Source organism: Mizuhopecten yessoensis, unplaced genomic scaffold, assembly GCF_002113885.1.
Source record: "Mizuhopecten yessoensis strain PY_sf001 unplaced genomic scaffold, ASM211388v2 scaffold4373_2, whole genome shotgun sequence".
Classification (NCBI taxonomy): Eukaryota; Metazoa; Mollusca; class Bivalvia; order Pectinida; family Pectinidae; genus Mizuhopecten; species Mizuhopecten yessoensis.
In genome coordinates, this window is record NW_018405514.1 from 998,720 (window position 1) to 1,022,585 (window position 23,866).

Genomic DNA, 23,866 nt, shown 5'->3' on the forward strand with positions numbered 1-23,866 from the left:
GACTGACGGTAGTGATGTATGGGGTTGGACTGACGGTAGTGATGTATGGGGTTGGACTGACGGTAGTGATGTATGGGGTTGGACTGACGGTAGTGATGTATGTGGTTGGACTGACAGTAGTGATGTATAGGTTGGGCTGACGGTAGTGATGTATGGGGTTGGGCTGACGGTAGTGATGGATTGGGTTGGACTGACGGTAGTGGTGTATGGGGTTGGGCTGACGGTATTGGTGTATGGGTTTGGACTGACGGTAGTGATATATGGGGTTGGACTGACGGTAGTTATGTATGCGGTTAGACTGACGATAGTGATGCATGGGGTTGGACTGACGGCAGTTATATGGGGTTGGACTGACGGTAGTGATGTATGGGGTTAGACTGACGGTAGTGATGTATGGGTTCATGTTGACGGTAGTGATTGGATCGGACTTGCAGTAGTGATGTATGGGTCAGGGTTTCATTATTAGAAGACGAAGACATATTTCACACAGAAACAGTGTGATGTGTTGACAACGTATTTAGAGGGTCGGGCGCCGTATTACACAGCTTGAATGGAGGATTAATTTTACTAACGACGACTACAAGGATGCATGGGTTGGCGACACAAAAAAACATGGCAAACAGATCTATGTCGGGAGCTGTTTTACTGAGCTTTACTCCTTATTTCGCCAGTATGATATGGTTGCCTTATCTCCTAACACTTAGGATCATACTTGAGAAATATTATGTTGTGTATAGCTAGCTTTGAATAAGTTATTTTATGGTTTTCTTGTTCCTACCAGAGAACACACAGAGGCAGACAAGTGTCACCGAGAGGATGGTAAGACACAGTCCGGCGTACGTAATGTAGTCCTTCAGATTATGGTTCATTGCTTGTACCACCACGACCTTTAACGTAGCCACGTGTCGTTGCTTCAGCCAGCAGTTATAGGGGGCGCTGTCGTACAGACGCAACGCCCGGATGTGGAGTCTGTTGGCACTGTCCATACGAACACGTCCCCTCGTCTGCCGTCTGATAGAAAGAGGGTTGATAACTACCGTCCCATTCTGCCATCTGACCAAGGAATCTTCGTTCGGTTTTGTTGGACACTTCAGGATAATATTTTTACCTGTCTCTTCGTAAATAACGCTCCTCTTCACCAAACGTGGAAGGGGCGGCTTGTCCCTGTAATTATCAAAAACTTTTACTTTGCGTTAGGAAATCGTTCGGGAGTGCGACGAAAAAATTCGAGCAGTTTTTGCCGTGTCAATCACGTGTTTTAGGTCTGGTTCTAGGAGTTAGCTTTGATAACCACATTTTGAATTGGTAGGTTTATTTTGAGGCTGTACAACGGAAACAAAAAAATGAATAGTGGAACAAGCTGAAATAACTTTGTGACGTTGAGTTGATTTAAATTTCAACATGATATTTGAATAAAAACACTACTTTAAAATTAATTTCTGAATAGTTGTATCCTGAAAATCCAACATTTTAGAAAATAGAGTGGATTAAGACATAGCGATGCTGATAAATGATTTTTCAGAGCTGACTTACACGTATTCTACATATAACACGTGTAGTACATTTGCAGATTCTCGTCGTTTAAGTATAACAATACGGCAACAAATGGTACCAGTTTGCGTTCTATCCAGGTGATATTTAATCTTAAATTGATTTGAAAGCTATATTAATCAATGTACTGAAATCATCAAAAAATTGCCAAAACAGTTTAAAGAATTTCATTATCAGAACATGTATATATATAATTTCAACCGTTTGACGGGAAGGAATTAGGGTGAAATTAGTTTCTCTATGTTATGGGTGTCAATAGGTGGCGTGATGATCTGTGATTTGCACTTGCAAATCCCTACTGCGTGTTACCTGTACGTGTCATTCGACGACACGGTTAGCGGCAGGCAGACGTGCAATTTTATTTTTACTTGGCGGACACAGAATTTAAATGATTAGATTAATTTTATATTTGATATACATATATTGGTAATCAGTGATATGGGGAGTAATCTGGAAGTGTATTCACTATTAAAGTTTATGATAACTCTATAATTAAATGCATTCCTTTGTTTGTAGGTGCATATATGTTTTATGTCCATAACACTTATTGTTGTGTATGAGAATGATTTGTTTAATAAATCAGTCGCAGTGCCTCTGTCGCAGTAAAATACATTCCTGTATTTTGTGTTGTTTATCCTATTGGATAGTTGAATAGAGAAATACGTTGTATATCGATCTGTAGCAGCAGCCTCACTCAGTGGTTGTACGGGTTATCGCGCCTAGCACGCAGGTCAAGCACGTTCCGTTTTGGAATTGTGTGACAGAGCAAGCTTGGAGAGGAATATTAAATTGGTTTAAATTGTCACAACTTTGTGTAAACTGCTACAACAGATAGAGGATACCTACTGGTTACTCGTTGTATAACAGTTTAAAGAGTGTGGCAAAATACATTTGTATTTGACAATGTTCACAACTGTACCAGCATGAGTTTTAGGAAGTCTGCCACAGAGCGAAAAATACATGATACTCAACGAAAAAACGTTAAATGTTCCATTTACACTAACATTTTAGAACTTTGAAAGTAAGAAAATGTTTTGTTGTAAACAGAGAGAATGCTTCAGATCGCACAATGTGAACATCAGTTTATGTCGTCGGTGTTCTATGACGTCATACAGCTGTAGCAAAGTAAAGCGCAAAACACGCACATTTTAAGATCTATGATTCGGTTGTAATCAACTAATTTGTATTCTGTATATTTGGAGTGGTTTAAATCTTGGCAACGGTTATTTTTCACTAGCGGCAATATATAATTTGTAAATTTGTAACTACAGTGAAAAATAACACTTCAGATATATGAACTGAACGGTTTTTCATCGCATTGTTAAGGTATTCAAGAATGCTTTTGAATAGAAGTTTATCGCCTGACTAAATAGGTGACCATTAACAATACGACATTGTTCCCGCAACAATGCCTTCCCGTATTTGGTAAAAGCGTTTGTTATAAGGTACCATGAACTGTAAGATATCACCCAGAACGATAATATTAAAATAAAATCTTTGTTTTTTTATACAATTTGACTGACAGATAAATATTCATGTCGCCCTAACGGGCGACATTCTATCTATCTGTCACCCAAATTGCATTCATATCGACTGTATACTGCATCTGGTAACAGTTCAATGCTTAAATGTATGCATGACAGCCACGTTGAATGATTCCATGATGGGCATCTACGCATTCCGGAAATAGTTTTAACGGAATTACATTGCATAGCATTATAAATGTTAATGGATGCATGTCATTCTTAACTTTTTTCAAATGACTAGTTTTTGGGATATTCGCTTATTGCTTTTGCCCAGAGTGGGCTTATGTGTTTGTTGTTTTTATTTTTGTTTTGTTTTAGAGGACGCGGTTGCGCAAATACTAGGTAGTAGCAACGATCTGATAGTTCGAAAACCCCCAAAACTTAGCCATAATTTGAACATTACTGGTACGTAATAAACCACCTTCAAATGTGGGACAGAGCAGAAGAGTGATAGTGTAAACTCACTTCATTGAGTAGTATCCAGGCTGGATTACCTGCAACACATTTCCGTTTTTGTCAGTGACTGTTATAGGGGGCGCTGCGGTAGGACATGACCTGTAACAGTTCTCAACGATGGTTTCACTTTGCCTAAGTCGTATTGACCTCAACCTGGCGATTTGGGACGGAAGGACCGTCGACCGGCATGGTAACCCCCGGGGGTACAGCTCGATGATTGGAAGATCTACTGGTTCCACAGGATCGGAGGCATTTACCTTTTCTACCATACATAGGCCTACCATTCGGCGATGACCCATCTTACCACACCTATTGCAGGCGCTCCAATCAGACCATAAGGTAGACAACTTCAAGTTATTCTCTGCCATCGTTTCCACGGGTAGGATATTATGCCTTTCAGAGCCATTTATAACTTTTCTTCTTTCTCTGAATAAGACATCCAGCTGATAAATTTGCTCTATTTCTCTGTCCCGCATTCTCACACAAAAGAACTGTCCAGCGTCAATGATATCTACACCAGAAATAACCAGCGACATTTTATCTGTGAATTTAAACTTCGAACTTTCCTCAACATAACGCATTGCACTATCTCTTGCACGTATCTGTTGCCACTGAACATCAAACACACCAGCATCTTGATCCGGACGTAAACACATTGGACATTTCAGTTCAATATTCTGACCCTCTAAGGACAAAACAGCAGTAATATCCAGTTTACCTGTATCAGATGATTCCCTTTTCAGTAAGCAGTCATAATATGCATCAAAAACTTGAAGAGCGTCTTGAGGAGAAAGTTCCCATCCCATTTCTTGATAAATAGAGAAGTCAATATCATTTGTTTTCCCTTTTGTCTTTGTTGCTCTCTCCGATCGGGATCTTTTAGCCATATGATGCTGCAACATTTTTTGAATAAGTTCGTCGTCTTCGGCCTGAACGAACCCGTCGTAATGGTCGTTTTCAAAGAAGTTTCCTTTGTTAGAATATATAAACAAAAGTATTGTGATCAGGATTGGTGCTGTGAAAGTGCACAACACAGAAGTAGCATGACGCTTCACCAATGCACTACATGTAGCTTCCATAGTGGTAATGTTACGTCATTGTGACGTCATACAATGACGATTGAAACGTAACGGTGACAACGAGGAGAACACGACTGTCTGTTACTGCAGTAGTCTAATATTAGCGATTTATATTATATACGGCCTATCAGTCCTCCAACTAATTAAACTATGTCTGAATAACGATATTTTAACGGTTGAAAAATATAAGACACTTACACTTTTTGAAGCCTGATGGCCTACATGTTCTAGTTAGTTTGGTTCGAAAAATAATATGGGTAGCATATGTTTTCATCGTCTTTTTGTGTTTCCCAGACAATAGGTAGGCAGTTGAATATTATGTCGTTAGAGTTATCTCTCTTCTTCTGTTCCAATGCTTACCTCTATCACAGATACCAGCCATTAGTGTTTATGATTATTTGATACACAGTTTAATCAAAATGATATCGGACACAATTCATTGCACATGGTCTTATACTTTAACGCAACTGTGACTCGGCATAAAACACTGTTCAGTGCAGGAAAAAAAGAAGTTTTCCCTTTTGTTTTTTAATCTTTTTCTCAAATTCCGAAAAGACGTGTTTTGAATACATACATGTATAATTCTGATACGCATACACATGAGACCAAACTGGCGCGGCTTCTCTAAATTGGCGAAGATCAATTTCTTTCTCTCATAACCTGTGTGTTAGAAGATATATATTGACAATAACTTGCATAGGTTTAGTTTTGAAAAAAGTGTCGATAAACGAGAAAACGTTACGTATAATGATACGGTTGCTTGAAATAGAAACATGGTCATGTGAAGAATCCCTATAGAGCCAAACGCGAGACAACTGCTCTGAAGTCTGAACGGCGACGTAAGCTTTACCCTTGTTGGTATTTAAAGGGACAATTTGGTGGAATAAGTGCATGCTTTAATTGGAGTTATTCGTTTTTATTCAAATCAAACTGCAAACAGAAATATATGATTTGAGGTATATATTAGGATACTTATAATTCTTACTTGCGATATATTTTGTAAATTCAAGCATGTGTGATGTGTAAACTCAGACTCATTACTGACACTATTGTCGGTCGACAGCGAAGTGATTCGACTCGATTTTCAGGTTGTCATTTGACTAAATAGCCCCTTTCATTTAAACCTGTAATAAATGAAGAAATCGCAAAAACAAGAATACCAGTAGCCCCATCTATATTGTTTTATTGATGTAATAGACCGTACTTTAAAAGTACAAAAATGAAAACAAAATAACTATTAAACAAGTCATTACAAATTTAAGGATAAAATTTCCCTTGATAAAAGGTTAAACAGATAAATAGTAACTGCGGTAACGAGTCTGTACTCGTAACATACACTCGGAAACAGACATCTTTGTTCAACAATGACTATGATGTATAAATAAGGACCTCCCAGAATCCCCACTACTTGGATCAATTTACCACTTATATTACATAATACTTGTAATGAAAAGCTTTTCTTATCCAGCTAATGATTTCCTTCAGATTGCAACGAATAATAATGATAAAAAGGTAATAATTTCCTACCGAATATTATCAGGGGGTTTGCTAAAGTACTGCTACGATAAAACGTATATGGTTCATGTAGACTGGGAATATAAATCATGTAGACATTTCAGATCAGAAGTGAGATATAGACTTCAGCGATATATTAAATCGACAGAACAGTTCAATTTGAAGAGTTCAATTAATTTGTTATATGATTATCACGATTTTCCACATGGGAGATAATGCACTATCATCCCAAAGTTAACACAGATATGCGGAACTCGGCAGTACTTTCAGACAATTTCACCATTACAACACAAACCACTAGAAAATAACAGTAACTTATCAGAAAAAGTACGTACAGAAATATGTAACATTAACTGTATGTTGAAGTACATATGAATTAGATTTTCATTTTGAAAGATATATTTCCGAAACAGACCTACATATCCCTCATGGCAATGGTGTTCTCTACACAACACAACGTTCACTGTGTGCTTGTTAGGTCGGAAAACAGTGTCCGCAATCTTAATAGTTTCAATGAAAGTCATTATTTCGTCACCAAATAAAAACAGTTTAGATGAATGAGTCAATAAGTTAGCTATAGAAGCAATCAGTAAAACAACACAATTCAATTTTGCAACATCATTAAATTACAGGCCATGAATCGTCCACGTAAATGCTGAAACCTAAATCAAAACATGCACATGCATTGTCATATCTGAAAGTTGACGTCACATTAAAATTTACAATATCAGAACGCATACACCACGAGACGACGTCTATATCACAGACCAATCAACATAGCCCTTTGCAGTCACGTGCTCGGAGCTGTCGTTACAGTAAAATCGTCAGCAGTCTCATCCATTGCTTGAACTTCAGTACTTATTTTATCACATGTTTACTCTAGAGGAATAGTTGGTCTCCGTATGTCGCTTCGTGAACACACAGCGGTTCCTTGGATCCAACTGTATTTACATTACAGAGAAAACATATTTTTCATCAAATTTTATTTTATTCAAATATGAGTCTGTAAGTATAATAGATAGCTAAAACCTTCTGGTCAGTCCCTACATAAACTATAGACCTATTCTTAGGTTAGTTTTTCATTTTGTTAAACAATTTATGACCAACCTACTGATATTTCCTATAGTATGCGACATAGCGAAGTAAATAGATCGGCATAGCAAATTGAAGACTCGACATAGTGAGATAAGTGTATGTTTTTTATCAAGTCGCTACGTTGTCATACACACCTGCTTTGATACAGCTATATGCATTAACATTTTTTTTTTCAAATTTTGTGTCATGTGACCTCTATTTGAAAGCTCATCGCGAAGAAATTTGAAGCAGCAGCCACAGAAAACAGCAAGCCGAAGCAAACCTCAAAGTTTTCTGTGTCAAGTGGAGTATCTCGCTATGTCGTTTTATTACCTCGCTCTGTCGTACAGTGAACATAGTGTGAACTAAACTATCCCTATATCACCTGAAATATCTCGCAGATATGTGGTGGCAGATCTATTCCACCATACACAATGAATAACTGCCACTACAACACTGACAGCGCTCAATAGTGAAAGACTTTTAATTAAAAGGATGCTAAATTCCGCTTCACTCGGAGGAACGAAGTATATTATAAAAATAAAAATACGAAACGAAAAAGGCGAGATAGTGACATCGGTCACACTATGTGTGTGTAAATCAACTTTGTACCACCTGATCAACAATCCAATGATATTCTGAAAACACTTGTTAACGCAATATCTGAAAAGTTGAAGCGAATGTGGTGGGTAGGTTTATCAGAAAAACCCCTTAAAGTAGTAACCAATTCAAAAACGGCATATCGACTTGCTTAAATTTTATACCTAGGGAATCTTTAAACCACTTCAATATTCTAATGTCCGTACTGCCAGTATACCTGGTGACACGCGTAAACAACGTGCCGAGATAGTGCTGAGAAACAAGCGACACGTATTCTGAACACAGATATCACAGTGTGATCGATGGTACTCCCGGAGTCACTTTCACCAATTTTAAAAGGGAACATTGAAGATTTTATACGCATTCAATGACGATAAAATGACGTAGATAAACCACAGCATCAAGATGAGGAAAGCCGAGAGGAATTTGTTTCTGACGGGCCCTCCCAGCTCAGCTTTACCGAATTCGGCAAATTTCCTCCGAATCATCAGGATTACAAGAGTGAAAATTGCGAACGCGGTGTACAGGACGACGGTGAAGCCCAGCGCGTCAGTTGGCACGATGAACCGCTCCCCCTGAAAACCAGATATATACCACAGTAAGAGAATAGCACAAAGGCAAGCACGGATCTATATAACAGCTATTGCAGATAAAACGTGTTTCAGTTTAAACAAGTCAAACAATATGATCTGTTTCACATAAATATGCAAATACAATAACGAAACACGAAATTTAAGTTGAAGATGTAAAAAGAAAACGTCCCTATTTGTTGTCTTTCATTCCGAGTTCTGGGTGCATATTCATGAAACAGTTTTCAAGCTCAAACATGAATTTTGTTCTCAAACGAACTTTCCTGCTTCTCGATTAAAACTTGTGGAATTGTCTAAAGTCGAATGTTTTAGTTGAACCAATGTTCGATTTTAAGTTACTGCCATATTTTCCCAAATTATAGACAGAAATTGAAGTTTTATTGATTTATCTCCAGAAAATGAAATTCGGCCTGATCACAGAACCAGCGTTTGCGGATAAGAATTGCTTCTTTCATGAATACGTGCCCTGAACACCATTTCATTGTTATAATGTACTTGTGGCGTCAACGTCGATTTTTCATCATTACACAAACGACATGCCGCCTATGGAATTGCGTTGGGCTAAATGCATTATACACAGATAATATATTTGTTGGTTGAATAACCTTTAAATTTCACGGATACGGTGACTACTTTGATATTTTTTTAAACCCATATGTAAAAATGTGACTTGTTTATTTCATAAAGTTACAAAGACAAAAGACTCCTGTGAATAATAGTCAAATTTTGTTAATTATTGTATAATAAGTAAATTATTGTTGAAAGTCTAAACTGACGAGAAGATGGTTGATGATTGTTTTAAGTCTTAAATCACTATAAGGTGGTTGTAATCAGTCTTAATTGACTAACATATGGTAATTATAAGTCCTAACCGACTACAAGATGGTTGCTTTTAGAATTGATTGACTTTACGTCACGGTTGCATACCTTAACGCCCCAGTAGATAGTTGCTATGAGCCAGGGAAGTCCTAGACCAAGGAACACATTGACGGCGTTACTTCCGTTGATATTGCCTACAGAACTGTCAGCCGTTTTCTCCCCTACTGCTGCCTGTTTGCTTGCGAACAAATCAGGCATACTAGTGCCAAGTGCCACCAACGTAATGGCGGTCACTGTCTTCTTTAGGCCTATTAAACACCCGAATATTGAGGCCAGGTCGCCGACGATAGCAGTCAGGAATCCGATCACCATCAGTGAAAAGCTGAATGTGAGCCAACCTCCTCCAATTGACGTAGGCGGGATAAGTGTGGCGAACATCACCTAGAGCAAAGAAAGGACGTCATCACACATCTACAACAACATCATCACCTAAAACACAGAATTACGTCATCACGCATAACGAGATTAGAGAGGTTATTTCAACAACACGTCATTACGTACAACGAGTTTAGGGAGTTTATATATAACAACAACATCATCACACAAAGTTATGAATGACACCATCACGTACAACGAGTTTAGGGAGTTTATATATAACAACAACGTCACACAAAGTTATGAATGACGCCATCACGTACAACGAGTTTAGGGAGTTTATATATAACAACAACATCACACAAAGGTATGAATGACGCCATCACGTACAACGAGTTTAGAGAGTTTACATTAAACAACATCAACATCATCAACGACGATCGTATACGACAATAACATCACAGGTCTGGTATGAAACAGGAATAAAGACGCTAGTATGTGCGCAAGGTAAAACACAACTACATTATTGTATTGCAACATCGATTTGCATTTCTGTTGTTATATCGTGTCCTAAGACATCGATATGAGGTTTCAAGTAAACTATGGACAAGGTAGGCATCTTCCAACACTACTTTGATATAAAGACAAGAAACGCTAACAAAAGATGTGAAAGTGATACACCGCAACTAGGTGTAGTCAATAATTGTCATTGTTTGGTATTTTCTGCACGGGGTAAATAGCAAACAATATGTACAATAGGGAAATTATCATTGTACATATTTGTAAATAAAAATAAAAGTTAATGAACCTCACACACGAAACTCTTCCTGATGATGGATGTTCGTTGTATTGTATACTGGTTATATATTGATAACTATAATACACTGTCTATAGACTAGTAGATTACCGGTTGTTTACCTTCCAGAAAAATGTACAGAAATGCATGATATAGTCGATGACGGTGGCGTTCTCTGCGTCCCCACCATTGACGTTCATGGCGTCGTGGAACTGTTCTCCCCATGACGACGAATCCAATCTCAGACCATCCAGATTCTTCATGGTCTGATTGGTTATTCGGGACACCAGGCCCTCGAACTCTGTAAAGGGACAGAGCATACGTCATGCGACGGTCTCCTGGACATCGCCTAATGCATATTCACTAAAGGTTGGAGGCGGTAGCAGGCCACGAACAGACATTTCTACAAAGCTCTTTACAGTATTGTAAATTGATTAGATAATGAATTAAATATACATAAATACGTTGCGTCCATGCACGCTTGCTTCCACTAACATTAAATCCAATTTGAATTGTTCATGCACAACAAATGTCGAAAACACTTTATTTTTCATAATTTGTGTTCGTTATGTTTATGTTATGTTCCAAGTCTTAAAGCCGTTGAGACTGATTTGACATTTAACAGGACCGGTATTGAAGTCTGCGAGACCACCTATGTATGTTAACTAACAGGCGGACTGGGAGGACGGGCGCGAATTTAATGCCAAATAGTATTTGGATCTTGGCACATCATGAACGATACAAGCTTCTTTACCCTTCACAGATAATCGATCTTTCTACATGTAAAATGTAAATTATGCTCTATTAGAGAAGCACAAGCCGAGCATATCAGGTATTGGTGTGGATATAACAGTAGGGGCAAACTAACACTTCAGATGTTTTTAAATACAGAAAAAATCACCTTGAAATTTCTATCGAAAAATAAAATTCAAAATATTTGAAAATCATTATTATTACGACCACCATAATGCGGGAATATCTGATTTGCAGTTAAGAGGTTTGGCGGTTACATTTGTAACCACAAGTATTTCCTTAAACAAGGCGTCTAAAGGAACAGGAAAAAAATCAGATTGCACGACTTAGAGTAACCAAAATAGTGAAAACAAAAGTACTCGACATTTTATAACCGTGGCAAGCATGTCATTGAAGAAAGTATTTGTTGTCTCTTAATTGTTGTCTGAAGCTAGCACTTCTTACTGTTGTGGTGGTGAAGTCACAATTCCACCACAGACGGGCTTTCCTCCCTTTTATCATTGCCTCTTTTTGTTTGAGGTCAAAAACTGCTGGTTCTTCAACCCCTATGAGTTTTTCTTGTTTTATGACTTCAGCGTTATGGATTTTAAACAATTATTACTTGTCATGCCTCTCTTTGGTATACATGTAAGTTATGCATGGTGGCTTATACATTACATTTCGTTTTTTCGCTTTGTCGCCCGTGAAAAGTCGCCAAACGACAGAAATAAATACTCTGTAACGAAAAGACGAAACCCCGCCGAAACGAAATAGCGAAATAACGCCAAACCGAAATAAAAATAACGTCAAATGTTTGAATCAAAAATGCATTTTTTCTTTCTCCTTTTGGCGTTAATTCGTTATTCAGACTTGGTAAATTTTCGTACTTTCGTATTGTCGTTTTGGTGGTTTTCCGTCTTTCTGTTATATTCTTTCGTCGCTACGCGTCTTTTCGAGGGCGAAAAATCGAAAAGACCTTTTTTCGTATAAAAGCTACCATAACTTTGTGTAAGGTAAAATAAATAAACTAGAATATTGGCTTTACCTTCATCGTTCACAAGTGTTACTATTGCCTTGCCTATCCTGCCTATCTCAGCGCCACCTGTCGGGGAAACCAGCTCCACCTGGAAGCTATGTTCTCTATCGGTGAGCTGTGAAAAACAATACATGTTAATTTAAATTTATTGCGTTCGTTTCATTAAATCAGCATAATATTTAAATTATTGTTTGAGCTTAACAGCTGAAGCGGCCTGTAACACGTTCAATAATCATCAGATTGGGACAAGTTGGTTAATGTAACTCCATTAAACCTGTCCAACTCGTACCCTCAATTATCGGCGTTCGAACCTCTCTCGCGCCATTATAGATTAAAGATTCTCAGGGGTAACATACAGTTCAGCTGCTTGATTGATCAACGGGAACACCGCGGCTGTTTACTTTTTAGTGTCTGTTTAAATTTAAAAGCTGCTGTATTTGTAAAACTGCCAGGATTGCATCGCCCTGAGTGATACGCAATGAAGAAACGATCGAGTCAGCTAGGGATGCCGACAACTCAATGTCGTAGTTTTTTCTTTTCTTTTTTTCTTGGTAGAAACTAAAATTATCGAAAGCATCGATAGAAGCCACTCTGAATAGTTACAACAAAACGAGTACCACTCTTGCATTCATAGACAGCAGCGTGTACGAGTACCACTTTTCCATTCATAGACATGCAAGCGTGTACGAGAACCAATCTTTCTTTCATAGTCATATATGCGTGAAGGAGTACCACTTTTCAATTCATAGTCTTTCATTCATAGTCATGCAAGCGTGAACGAGTACCAATCTTCCTTTCATAGTCATATATGCGTGTAGGAGTACCACTTTCCATTCATAGCCTTCCATTCATAGTCATGGAAGCGTGTACTAATACCACTCTTCTATTCATAGTCATGCAAGCGTGTATGAGTACCACTTTCCCATTGATAGTCATGCAAGCGTGTACGAGAACTACTTTTCCATTCATAGTCATTGATATTCTTCAATTCGTAGTCTTCCTTTCATAGTCATACATGCGTGTACGAGTACCACTTTTCAATTAATACTTTTCCATGCATAGTCATGCAAGCGTGTACGAGAACCACTGTTCCATTTATAGTCTTCCCTTCATAGTCATACATGCGTGTACGAGTACCACTTTTCAATTAATACTTTTCCATGCATAGTCATGCAAGCGTGTACGAGAACCACTGTTCCATTTATAGTCTTCCCTTCATAGTCATACATGCGTGTACGAGTACCACTTTTCAATTAATACTCTTCCATGTATAGTCATGCAAGCGTGTATGAGACCACCGTTCCATTTAAAGTCTTCCATTCATAGCCATACAGGGTGTACGAGTACCACTTTCCTAATCATAGCCATGCAAGCGTGTACGAGTTCCACTCTCCCATTCATAGCCATGCAAGCGTGTACGAGTTCAACTCTTCCATTCATAGTCATGCAAGCCTGTACGAATACCAGTCTTCCATTCATATTAACGCAAGCGTGTACGAGTACCAGTCTTCCATTCATATTAACGCAAACGTGTACGAGTACCAGTCTTCCATTTATACTCATGCAGGCGTGGACGAGTTCCACTCTCCCATTCATAGCCATGCAAGCGTGGACGAGTTCCACTCTCCCATTCATAGCCATGAAAGCGTGTACGAGTACCAGTCTTCCATTTTTCATGCAAGACTGTACGAGTACCAGTCTTCTTTTCATAGTCATGCAAGCATGTACAAGAACCACTTTTCCATTCATAGTTTTCCATTTATGGTCATGCAAGTATTATGTACGAGTACCACTCTTCCATTCATAGTAATGCAAGGGTGTAAGAGTTCCACTCTTCCATTAATAGTCATGCAAGTGTGTACGAGTACCACTCTTCCATTCATAATCATTCAAGTGTATACGAGTACCACTCTTCCATTCATAGTAATGCAAGTGTGTACGAGTTCCCCCTTCCATTCATAGTCATCGAAGCGTGTACGAGTTCAACTCTCCCATTCATAGCCATGCAAGCGTGTACGAGTTCCACTCTTCCATTCATAGTCTTGCAAGCGTTTACGAGTACCACTCTTCCGTTCATAGTAATGCAAGTTTGTACGAGTACCACTCTTCCATTCATAGTCATGCAAGTGTGTACGAGTATCACTCTTCCATTCATAGTAACGAAGCGTGTACGAGTTCCACTCTTCCATTCATAGTCACCAAAGCGTGTACAAGTATCACTCTTCCATTCATAGCCAAGCAAGTGTGTATCAGTTCCACTCTTCCATTCATAGTAACGAAGCGTACGAGTACCACTCTTCCATTCATAGTAACGAAGCGTGTACGGGTACCACTCTTCCATTCATAGTCATGCAAGCGTGTACGAGTATCACTCTTCCATTCATAGTCATCCAAGTGTGTACGAGTACCACCCTTCCATTCATAGCCATGCAAGCGTGTACGACTTCCACTCTTCCATTCATAGTCATGCAAGTGTGTACGAGTTCCACTCTTCCATTCATAGTCACCCAAGCCTGTACGAGTTCCACTCTCCCATTCATAGCCATGCAAGCGTGTACGAGTTCCACTCTTCCATTCATAGTCTTGCAAGCGTGTACGAGTACCACTCTTCCATTCATATTAACGCCAGTGTGTACGAGTACTAGTCTTCCATTTATAGGAATGCAAGTGTGTACGAGTATCACTCTTCCATTCATAGTCATGCAAGTTTGTACGAGTACCACTCTTCCATTCATAGTCATGCAAGTGTGTACGAGTACCACTCTTCCATTCATAGTCATGCAAGTTTGTACGGGTACCACTCTTCCATTCATAGTCATGCAAGTGTGTACGAGTATCACTCTTCCATTCATAGTAATGCCAGTGTGTACGAGTATCAATCTTCCATTCATGATCATGCAAGTGTGTACGAGTACCACTCTTCCATTCGTAGCCATGCAAATGTGTACGAGAACCACTCTTCCATTTATGGTAACGAAGCATGTACGAGTACCACTCTTCCATTTAGAGTCACCCAAGCGTGTACGAGAACCTATCTTATATTCAAAGTCATGCAAGCGTGTACGAGTACCACTCTTCCATTCATAGTCACCCAAGCGTGTACGAGTACCACTCTTCCATTCATAGTCATGCAAGTGTGTACGAGTATCACTCTTCCATTCATAGTAATGCAAGTGTGTACGAGTATCAATCTTCCATTCATAATCATGCAAGTGTGTACGAGTACCACTCTTCCATTCATAGCCATGCAAATGTGTACGAGTACCACTCTTCCATTTATGGTAACGAAGCGTGTACGAGTACCACTCTTCCATTCATAGTAATGCAAGTGTGTACGAGTACCACTATTCAATTCATACAATGTTTTCTATTCATAGTCTTACAAGTATGTACGAGTACCACTCTTCCAATCATATTAACGCAAGTGTGTACGAGTATCACTCTTCCATTCATAGTAATGCAAGTGTGTACGAGTTCCGCTCTTACATTCATAGCCATCCAAGCGTGTACGAGTATCACTCTTCCATTCATAATCATGCAAGTGTGTACGAGTACCACTCTTTTATTCATAGCCATGCAAATGTGTACGAGTACCACTCTTCCATTTATGGTAACGAAGCGTGTACGAGTACCACTCTTCCATTCATAGTAATGAAAGTGTGTACGATTACCACTATTCAATTCATACAATGTTTTCCATTCATAGTCTTACAAGTATGTACGAGTACCACTCTTCCAATCATATTAACGCAAGTGTGTACGAGTATCACTCTTCCATTCATAGTAATGCAAGTGTGTACGAGTTCCACTCTTCCATTCATAGCCATCCAAGCGTGTACGAGTATCACTCTTCCATTCATAATCATGCAAGTGTGTACGAGTACCACTCTTCCTTTCATTGTCATATATGCGTGTAGGAGTACCATTTTTCAATTCATAGTATTCCATTCATAGTCATGCAAGCCTGTACGAGTACCACTTTTCAATTCCTACTATTCAATGCATAGTCATGCAAGCGTTTACGAGAACCACTGTTCCATTTATAGTCTTCCATTCATAGTCATCCAAGCGTGTACGAGTATCACTCCTCCATTCATAGTCATGCAAGTGTATACGAGAACCACTCTTCGTTTCATAGTAATGCAAGTGTGTACGGGTTCCACTCTTCCATTCATATTAACGCAAGCGTGTACGAGTACCAGTCTTCCATTCATAGTCACCCCAGCGTGTACGAATACACTTTTCCATTCAAAGTAACGAAGCGTGTACGAGTACCACTCTTCCATTCATAGTCACCCAAGCGTGTACGAGTATCACTCTTCCATTCATAGACATGCAAGTGTGTACGAGTACAAGTCTTCCATTTATAGTCATGCAAGCGTGGACGAGTAACAGTCTTCTTTTCATTGTCATACAAGTGTGTACGAGTATCACTCTTCCATTCATAGCAACGAAGCGTGTTCGAGTATCACTCTTCCATTCATATTCATACAAGCGTTTACGAGTAGCACTCTTCCATTCATAGTCATACAAGCGTTTACGAGTAGCACTCTTCCATTCATAGTCTTGAAAGTGTGTACGAGTTCCACTCTTCAATTCATAGTCACCCAAGCGTGTACGAGTATCACTCTTCCATTCATAGTCATGCAAGTGTGTACGAGTACCACTCTTCCTTTCATTGTCATATATGCGTTTAGGAGTACCACTTTTCAATTCATAGTCTTCCATTCATAGTCATGCAAGCGTGAACGAGTACCAATCTTCCTTTCATAGTCATATATGCGTGTAGGATTACCACTTCCGATTCATAGTCTTCCATTCATAGTCATGCAAGCGTGTACGAGTACCACTTTTCAATTCATACTCTTCCATGCATAGTCATCCAAGCGTGTACAAGAACCACTGTTCAATTTATAGTCTTCCATTCATAGTCACCCAAGCGTGTACGAGTATCATTCCTCCATTCATAGTCATGCAAGTGTGTACGAGTACCACTCTTCGTTTCATAGTAATGCAAGTGTGTACGAGTTCCACTCTTCCATTCATATTAACGCAAGCGTGTACGAGTACCAGTCTTCCATTCATAGTCACCCAAGCGTGTACGAGTACCACTCTTCCATTCATAGCCATGCAAGCGTGTAAGAGTACCACTCTTCCATTCATAGTAACGAAGCGTGTACGAGTACCACTCTTTCATTCATAGTCATGCACATGTGTACAAGTATCACTCTTACATTCATAGTCTTGCAAGCGTGTACGAGAACCTATCTTATATTCAAAGTCATGCAAGTGTGTACGAGTACCACTATTCAACTCATACAATGTTGTCCATTCATAGTTATGTAAGCGTCTACGAGTTCCAATCTACCATTCATAGTCTTGCAAGTGCGTACGAGTACCACTCTTCCATTCATAGTAATGCAAGCGTGAATGAGTACCAAATCAAGCAATCGAGTACCGCTCTTCCCTTCATAGCAATTTTCATTTTAACAAATTTCATTTTTTAGAAAACAAATGGATTGGACAACAGGCAAGCCTATATATATGTCCTCTCCAATAGGTACCACATATATACAAGTCAAAGTGAAGAAAGGAAATAATATATACAGTAATGTATATATATAAATATAAATAGATTTAAACATGAAAGCATTGATGGTAGTATTAAACAATATTTAGAGAGTAGAATGATTTCTTCGGGTTATGTATAATAATTAAATGTGTAAACATCTACTCAAGCTTATTACATACTTGCATACCCACATGCCTACATGTCACACACACCCTCACACATACAACACATCTATATCAGATGTGTACTCAGTAAGTAAGTAAGTAATTTATATTATTACAAAGTTACTACATATATATGTCATAGTGATATATATAATATCAAGACTGTACAATAATAGAGGTCTTCAGTAGATATCAATCATTCAATTATTGTATTACAATCTCTTAAATCTTTCAGTGCCATATAGTATTGGACATTAGTTAAAATAAGTTCATTATTATCCTCCGACAGGGTATTATCACCTGAAGTTAACAGAGTTGAATTAGAATAACCAATACGGTCATGAATTTCATGAATTAAATACCTAGAATTAGAGTAAATAGGACAAACAAAAACATAATGATCAGTATTTTCAGCAGGTGAACCACAGGCACAAACTGAATCTGGGATAAGATTATCTATAAATTTATGATGATTCAAGTCACTTGAAATATTTCTTAATTGGCACAAAATGATATTTAACTTTCGTGGGCTACAATTTTTAAAAGTATCAGAAATAGTTTCAATAGGATTATCTATAGTATTTTAAGATTCCCTTTGAAGGAACTTAGGCTAGCTGACCTGGCCAAATAATCAGGGGTTATTTTTTTTTTCATAATTTTATACATTAAAATTAATTTGTGCTTATGACGCCTAGATTCTAACTTTTCCATGCCAGTTTCTTGATATAGTTTACAATGTGAAGTACCACTTGTTAAACCAATTATAATCTTCATTCCATCAATCTGTACAGATTCTAATAAACTTGATTCACCAATAGTGCAATGTCAAAGTAATGCCAGCGTGCGCTTCTATAAAGTAACGTAAACGGGTACCACTCTGCACCAAATTTACGTAAACGGTTAACATACTGCAGTGGATACAATGAATCATCGCAGTGTTACTGTTACATACTGCAGTGGACACACTGAATCCTCGCAGAATCACTGTGACATCCTGCATTGGACGTTACATACTGCAGTGGACACACTGAATCCTTGCAGTATTACTGTTAAATACTGCAGTGGACATACTGAATCCTCGCAGTATTACTGTTACATACTGCAGTAAACACACTGAATCCTCGCAGCATTACTGTTACATACTGCAGTGGACATTACATACTGCAGAGGACACACTGAATCCTCGCAGTATTACTGTTAAATACTGCAGTGGACATACTGAATCCTCGCAGTATTACTGTTACATACTGCAGTGGACACACTGAATCCTTGCAGTATTACTGTTAAATACTGCAGTGGACATACTGAATCCTCGCAGTATTACTGTTACATTCTGCAGTGGACACACTGAATCCTCGCAGTATTACTGTTAAATACTGCAGTGGACATACTGAATCCTCGCAGTATTACTGTTACATACTGCAGTAAACACACTGAGTCCTCGCAGTATTACTGTTACATACTGCAGTAAACACACTGAATCCTCGCAGCATTACTGTTACATACTGCAGTGGACACACTGAATCCTCGCAGTATTACTGTGACATACTGCATTGGACACACTGAATCCTCGCAGTATTACTATGACATACTGCAGTGGACACACTGAATCCTCGCAGTATTACTGTTACATACTGCAGTGGGCACATTGAATCCTCGCAGTATTACTGTTACATATTGCAGTGGGCACACTGAATCCTCGAAGTATTTCTGTTACATACTGCAGTGGACATATTGAATCCTCGCAGTATTACAGATACATACTGCAGTCGGCACACTGAATCCTCGCAGTGTTACTGTTACATACTGCAGTGGACACACTGAATCCTCGCAGCATTACTGTTACATATTGCAGTGGACACACTGAATCCTCGCAGTATTACTGTTACATATTGCAGTGGACACACTGAATCCTCGCAGTATTACGGTGACATACTGCATTGGACGTTACATACTGCAGTGGACACACTGAATCCTCGCAGTATTTCTGTTACATACTGCAGTGGACACATTGAATCCTCGCAGTATTACAGATACATACTGCAGTCGTCACACTGAATCCTCGCAGTATTACAGTTACATACTGCAGTGGACACACTGAATCCTCGCAGTATTACTGTTGCATCCTGCAGTGGACAGACTGAATCCTCGCAGTATTACTGTTACATACTGCAGAGGACACACTGAATCCTCGCAGTATTACTGTTGCATCCTGCAGTGGACAGACTGAATCCTCGCAGTATTACTGTTACATACTGCAGTGGACACACTGAATCCTCGCAGTATTACTGTTACATACTGATTCCACATCTCAAACCACCGAGTTATTACCAACAAATAGTTGAGAGCAAATCCACATACTTATTCCAACCTAAACACTACAGACAGATTTACCACCCTGCATAACATTCTGACTTGACTTACCCCCAAACAACCTGTCAGGGTTTGTACACCAACTCCCAAACCAATCCCACCATATCCAGGAATATTATTAATGTTATAAACGTCCCAAGTGAACTCACCCCCGAGTCGAGGATCGACAGCACGAGGACCTTGCTAGTCTCGCCATGCTCGAACGTGAGCGAGCCTTCGCCGCCGATGTAGTCTTTGCCGTTGATGGCCGTCAGGTCCCTCGACCGCCATGAAACCGCTACAGACCCGTCAGCACCATTCACACGATTCACAAACAACTGCGCTTTTCCAGAGGTCTCGTTAACGATGTAGCTAGGTTTTGAAAATTCAAATTTTCCAGGTTCTGGTGTGGACAAAAATGAAAACATTTTAAGGAAAATTGCAAAGGAAGATTTTTGTCCTACCAATACACTCAGGACTTGGTTTACTCCTCTCTTTCGAGATATTACCTGATCATTTTCCCCTTTGGTTCGGTTTTAAAAGGGGTTAGACGAATACGTACATTTGATTAACTCCATATACTCTAAGCTATTATAGAATCTGAAGACAAAACACACTTCTTGAAGGAACAAAAACTAAAAAAAGATGTGATCAACTCCAGGATTTTCTTGTCTCAAACTAAACAACACGCAGACAATTACATATATACTGCCATGTAATCATTTCAGTCCTTAAGTTGTCATCATATTGGTATTATAGGGGTATCAGCGTATCGGTAGCACGCCTAATGTGAATCCGACATCTGCAATACCGAAATGTCATTGGAACATTAATTTAATTCCAAATGACGTCACATACAGTTAGAGGTACCTACCGTCATCGTTGATGATAGTGACCTGGTTGATCACGGTCTTGCCGAGAACCACGTCCTGGGCAGAGTCGTCAATCCAAAGTTTGACGAAAAATATCTCATCTGGCTCCCAAACGTCGTCGTCGACGATCACCACGTGTACCTCTTTTTTTGTCTCGTTTGCGTTAAACACAATTTTTTCCTTCAGTGGTTTATAATCACTCCCAGCTTCAGCCGTCCCGTCAATTGTTTCTACCCTGAAATGTTAGAAATATTTGCTTCTAGAAAAACACAACGAATTTAAGAGGGAACGAAGTCATGTAAAATATTAATCCAGAAGTCAGATATACAAAGTTCATGAATTAATATGATTGATTTAGGAAGATGCTAGAATTAGGGTCGATGTGATCTGGTCGTTATTTAGTTGTGCATCAGTGACATGTAGAACAATGTAATGTATAAGCATTTCTGTTGATGTTTTCGATCGATTTATTTTATAGAATTTGACACTGATTTCATTTAAATTTGGACTGAAATATATCAATGTATACCAAATTGTTATTCCTGTCATGCTCCTTCCAGTATAATGGACGTAGCTAACAGGGTGTCTGGGCCTAGTATACTATGTCATTAAATACCAACCTTTGCTATTATTCTTTTTCCTAAAAATTCGAACTACTCCCGTAAACCCAGAATTAGCTAACAATCACTTTCGAACTTTTGTACTACTTTGTGATATTCCTTAGTCAATATTTCCAAACTCATAATATAAACTATGTGCATCGTCGTTAGTTCGAGATAAACATAACTCTGACAGATACTTGTTACAGTGTTAAGCCTTTAGTTGAGAAATAAAAAACATTTTATATTCATGCTCTTACATTACAGTGACAGATTTTTTACAGCATCCGTATCTTCGAATTCCTATGCGAACATTTCCTTCGTTCTCTAGAACGGCACAAGAGGGCGCTGTAAACTCGACAACGGCTTTGTTCCCTCCTTCCGTTAGATCAATCATGGACAAACTTTGATGTGAACCCATTTGAGACTGACGAGCTATTTTATCCTGAGACTGCTCATAAAGCTGTAAAAGAGAAAGAGGTATTTCATACATAAAATGGTATAAGTAGACCTTTTATTCCAAAAGGATTTGGATAATGGCAATGATTACGTACTTAATAAAAACGTTTAATTGCTAAATTTAGACATAAAGTTGAACATTGCTCCGACTTAGCTTTAATATAAACGACATTTCATTCCACATTAAGTTGCATGACATCACAAAACATACAAAATACAGAGGAATGGGATCCGGAAACAAGGTTTGGCTTTTTACTTAGTATCACGGTCTTTGTGCACATATTAGCGACATTAAAATGTCGTGCTTGTTCCGATCGTGAATGACATTATCATCGTCCTTGAGTTGAGAAAAGGCCGATACATAGGTGTCTGAAATATTGGTTAATACATAACTGTTGTAAATATGGACAATGTCCTCATAGAATTTACTGAAAAAAGGGAAAGCATGTTTTACATGGTATGGTGAAATAATGGCACACCTGCTAAACAAAGAGTGGCATTAACATGGGACACGTGATTCATGACATACTTTAATGTGAGTTTATTCTGGCATGTGCCAGTTAGGTAAAATGGGATATAACTTGTCTTTATAGACAGGAAATACTCGTTCATGTATCCAACTCTGCAGATGTGAGACAATCTACAATATTATCTTGCAATATTTTATAGCTATATCATAAGAATGCCATGTTACTTAAAAAATCGGTGAATAAAAATCATTCATAACACTCAACTTTGAAATTAAGTTTTCATTCGATACATCTCTCTCGTCTATCAAATTAATTAAAATCGGTCTGTGAAAGTTCCACCATGTCATGTCATACGGAAGTGTCTATCATGTTTACAGTTGCTGGCGAACATAAATGTCACGCATGACCACCTACTTCATGTAGCGCCTTGTTGATCTGCGGCACCAGCTTGTGGCCGCCAGTTATGTTCCGTGTGGCGTGTATTCGGTACCACAGAGAGCTGTGATGTTGGTTTTCCGACAGTTTGGCTGCGGCCAGCTTTGCTGCGTCCTCCTCGCTGATGTCCTTGTTCCGCCCCAGCTCGCGCGCCATGTGTATAATGTCGGCAGTTCCGGTTCCACCATCGTCATCGCCTCTATTCTTGTCATCGCTGTTAGAAAAGTCTACAATAGACCGAAGGTAAAATGGGATACGTGTCAAACAATTATATAAATGTAAGATAACGCTGCGCAATTACTTAAATGTTAGTAATATTTATTAAAACTGTTGATATAAACGCATTACAATGGTGGCATAGATACTGATTATACCAAAACAGAAACGGCAAAATATAGAACTAGACATTGATTATACAGTAACACAAATATCTCATGTTGTTAATAATATTTGTTAGTAATCTCAGTTATCTAAAAAACAAATTCACTCTCCAAGTATAAAAACTAAACCACACTCTTTTAGCTTTTAAATCAGTGGTAGTTAAAAAGAAAGACTTGTATCGGAAAGACAGACAAACAGAAGATACTCGAATAGATGGCAAAGCTTGATGATGTTCTGTAGCGTGAATATTTCATGCCAGGTTTGGTGCAGTATAGTTATTCAAGTCTGGCCTGTATATAATGCCAGTCACCGTCATGTCAGTTGGGGGAAAGGAACAATACCAGCATCAGGTCAGTAAAGGGGGTGGATGGAAGGGGTTACAAGTAAAGGGGGTGGAGGGTGGTGTGGATGGG

General features: G+C 38.8%; 3 protein-coding genes across 10 annotated transcripts in view; all 3 read right to left on the minus strand.

Moving 5' to 3' along the window:
- LOC110448925 (extensin-2-like) overlaps positions 1 to 326 on the minus strand; it is a 4,291-nt gene extending 3,965 nt beyond the window's left edge. The window contains exon 1 of the mRNA XM_021495438.1: positions 17 to 326. Within this exon, the coding sequence (XP_021351113.1) occupies positions 17 to 316 (300 nt within the window). The 5' untranslated portion in view covers positions 317 to 326. The remainder of the gene's footprint in view (positions 1 to 16) is intronic.
- A 38-nt stretch (positions 327 to 364) lies between these two features.
- Positions 365 to 4,614, minus strand: LOC110448924 (Ig-like V-type domain-containing protein FAM187A). Its single transcript, XM_021495437.1, has 2 exons — positions 3,543 to 4,614; positions 365 to 1,164 (listed from the first exon to the last, which is right to left on the minus strand). The coding sequence occupies exons 1-2, from the start codon at positions 4,610 to 4,612 to the stop codon at positions 753 to 755; spliced, it is 1,482 nt and encodes a 493-aa protein (XP_021351112.1). The 5' UTR covers positions 4,613 to 4,614; the 3' UTR covers positions 365 to 752.
- A 1,138-nt stretch (positions 4,615 to 5,752) lies between these two features.
- LOC110448911 (sodium/calcium exchanger 2-like) overlaps positions 5,753 to 23,866 on the minus strand; it is a 55,877-nt gene continuing 37,763 nt past the window's right edge. For all 8 annotated transcript variants that reach the window (XM_021495414.1, XM_021495415.1, XM_021495419.1 and 5 more), the window contains 8 exons: positions 23,052 to 23,299; positions 21,969 to 22,171; positions 21,112 to 21,344; positions 20,408 to 20,640; positions 12,159 to 12,264; positions 10,504 to 10,682; positions 9,319 to 9,651; positions 5,753 to 8,376 (listed from right to left, as the gene is read on the minus strand). In XM_021495414.1, the coding sequence (XP_021351089.1) occupies positions 8,134 to 8,376; positions 9,319 to 9,651; positions 10,504 to 10,682; positions 12,159 to 12,264; positions 20,408 to 20,640; positions 21,112 to 21,344; positions 21,969 to 22,171; positions 23,052 to 23,299 (1,778 nt within the window). In that variant the 3' untranslated portion in view covers positions 5,753 to 8,133. The remainder of the gene's footprint in view (positions 8,377 to 9,318; positions 9,652 to 10,503; positions 10,683 to 12,158; positions 12,265 to 20,407; positions 20,641 to 21,111; positions 21,345 to 21,968; positions 22,172 to 23,051; positions 23,300 to 23,866) is intronic.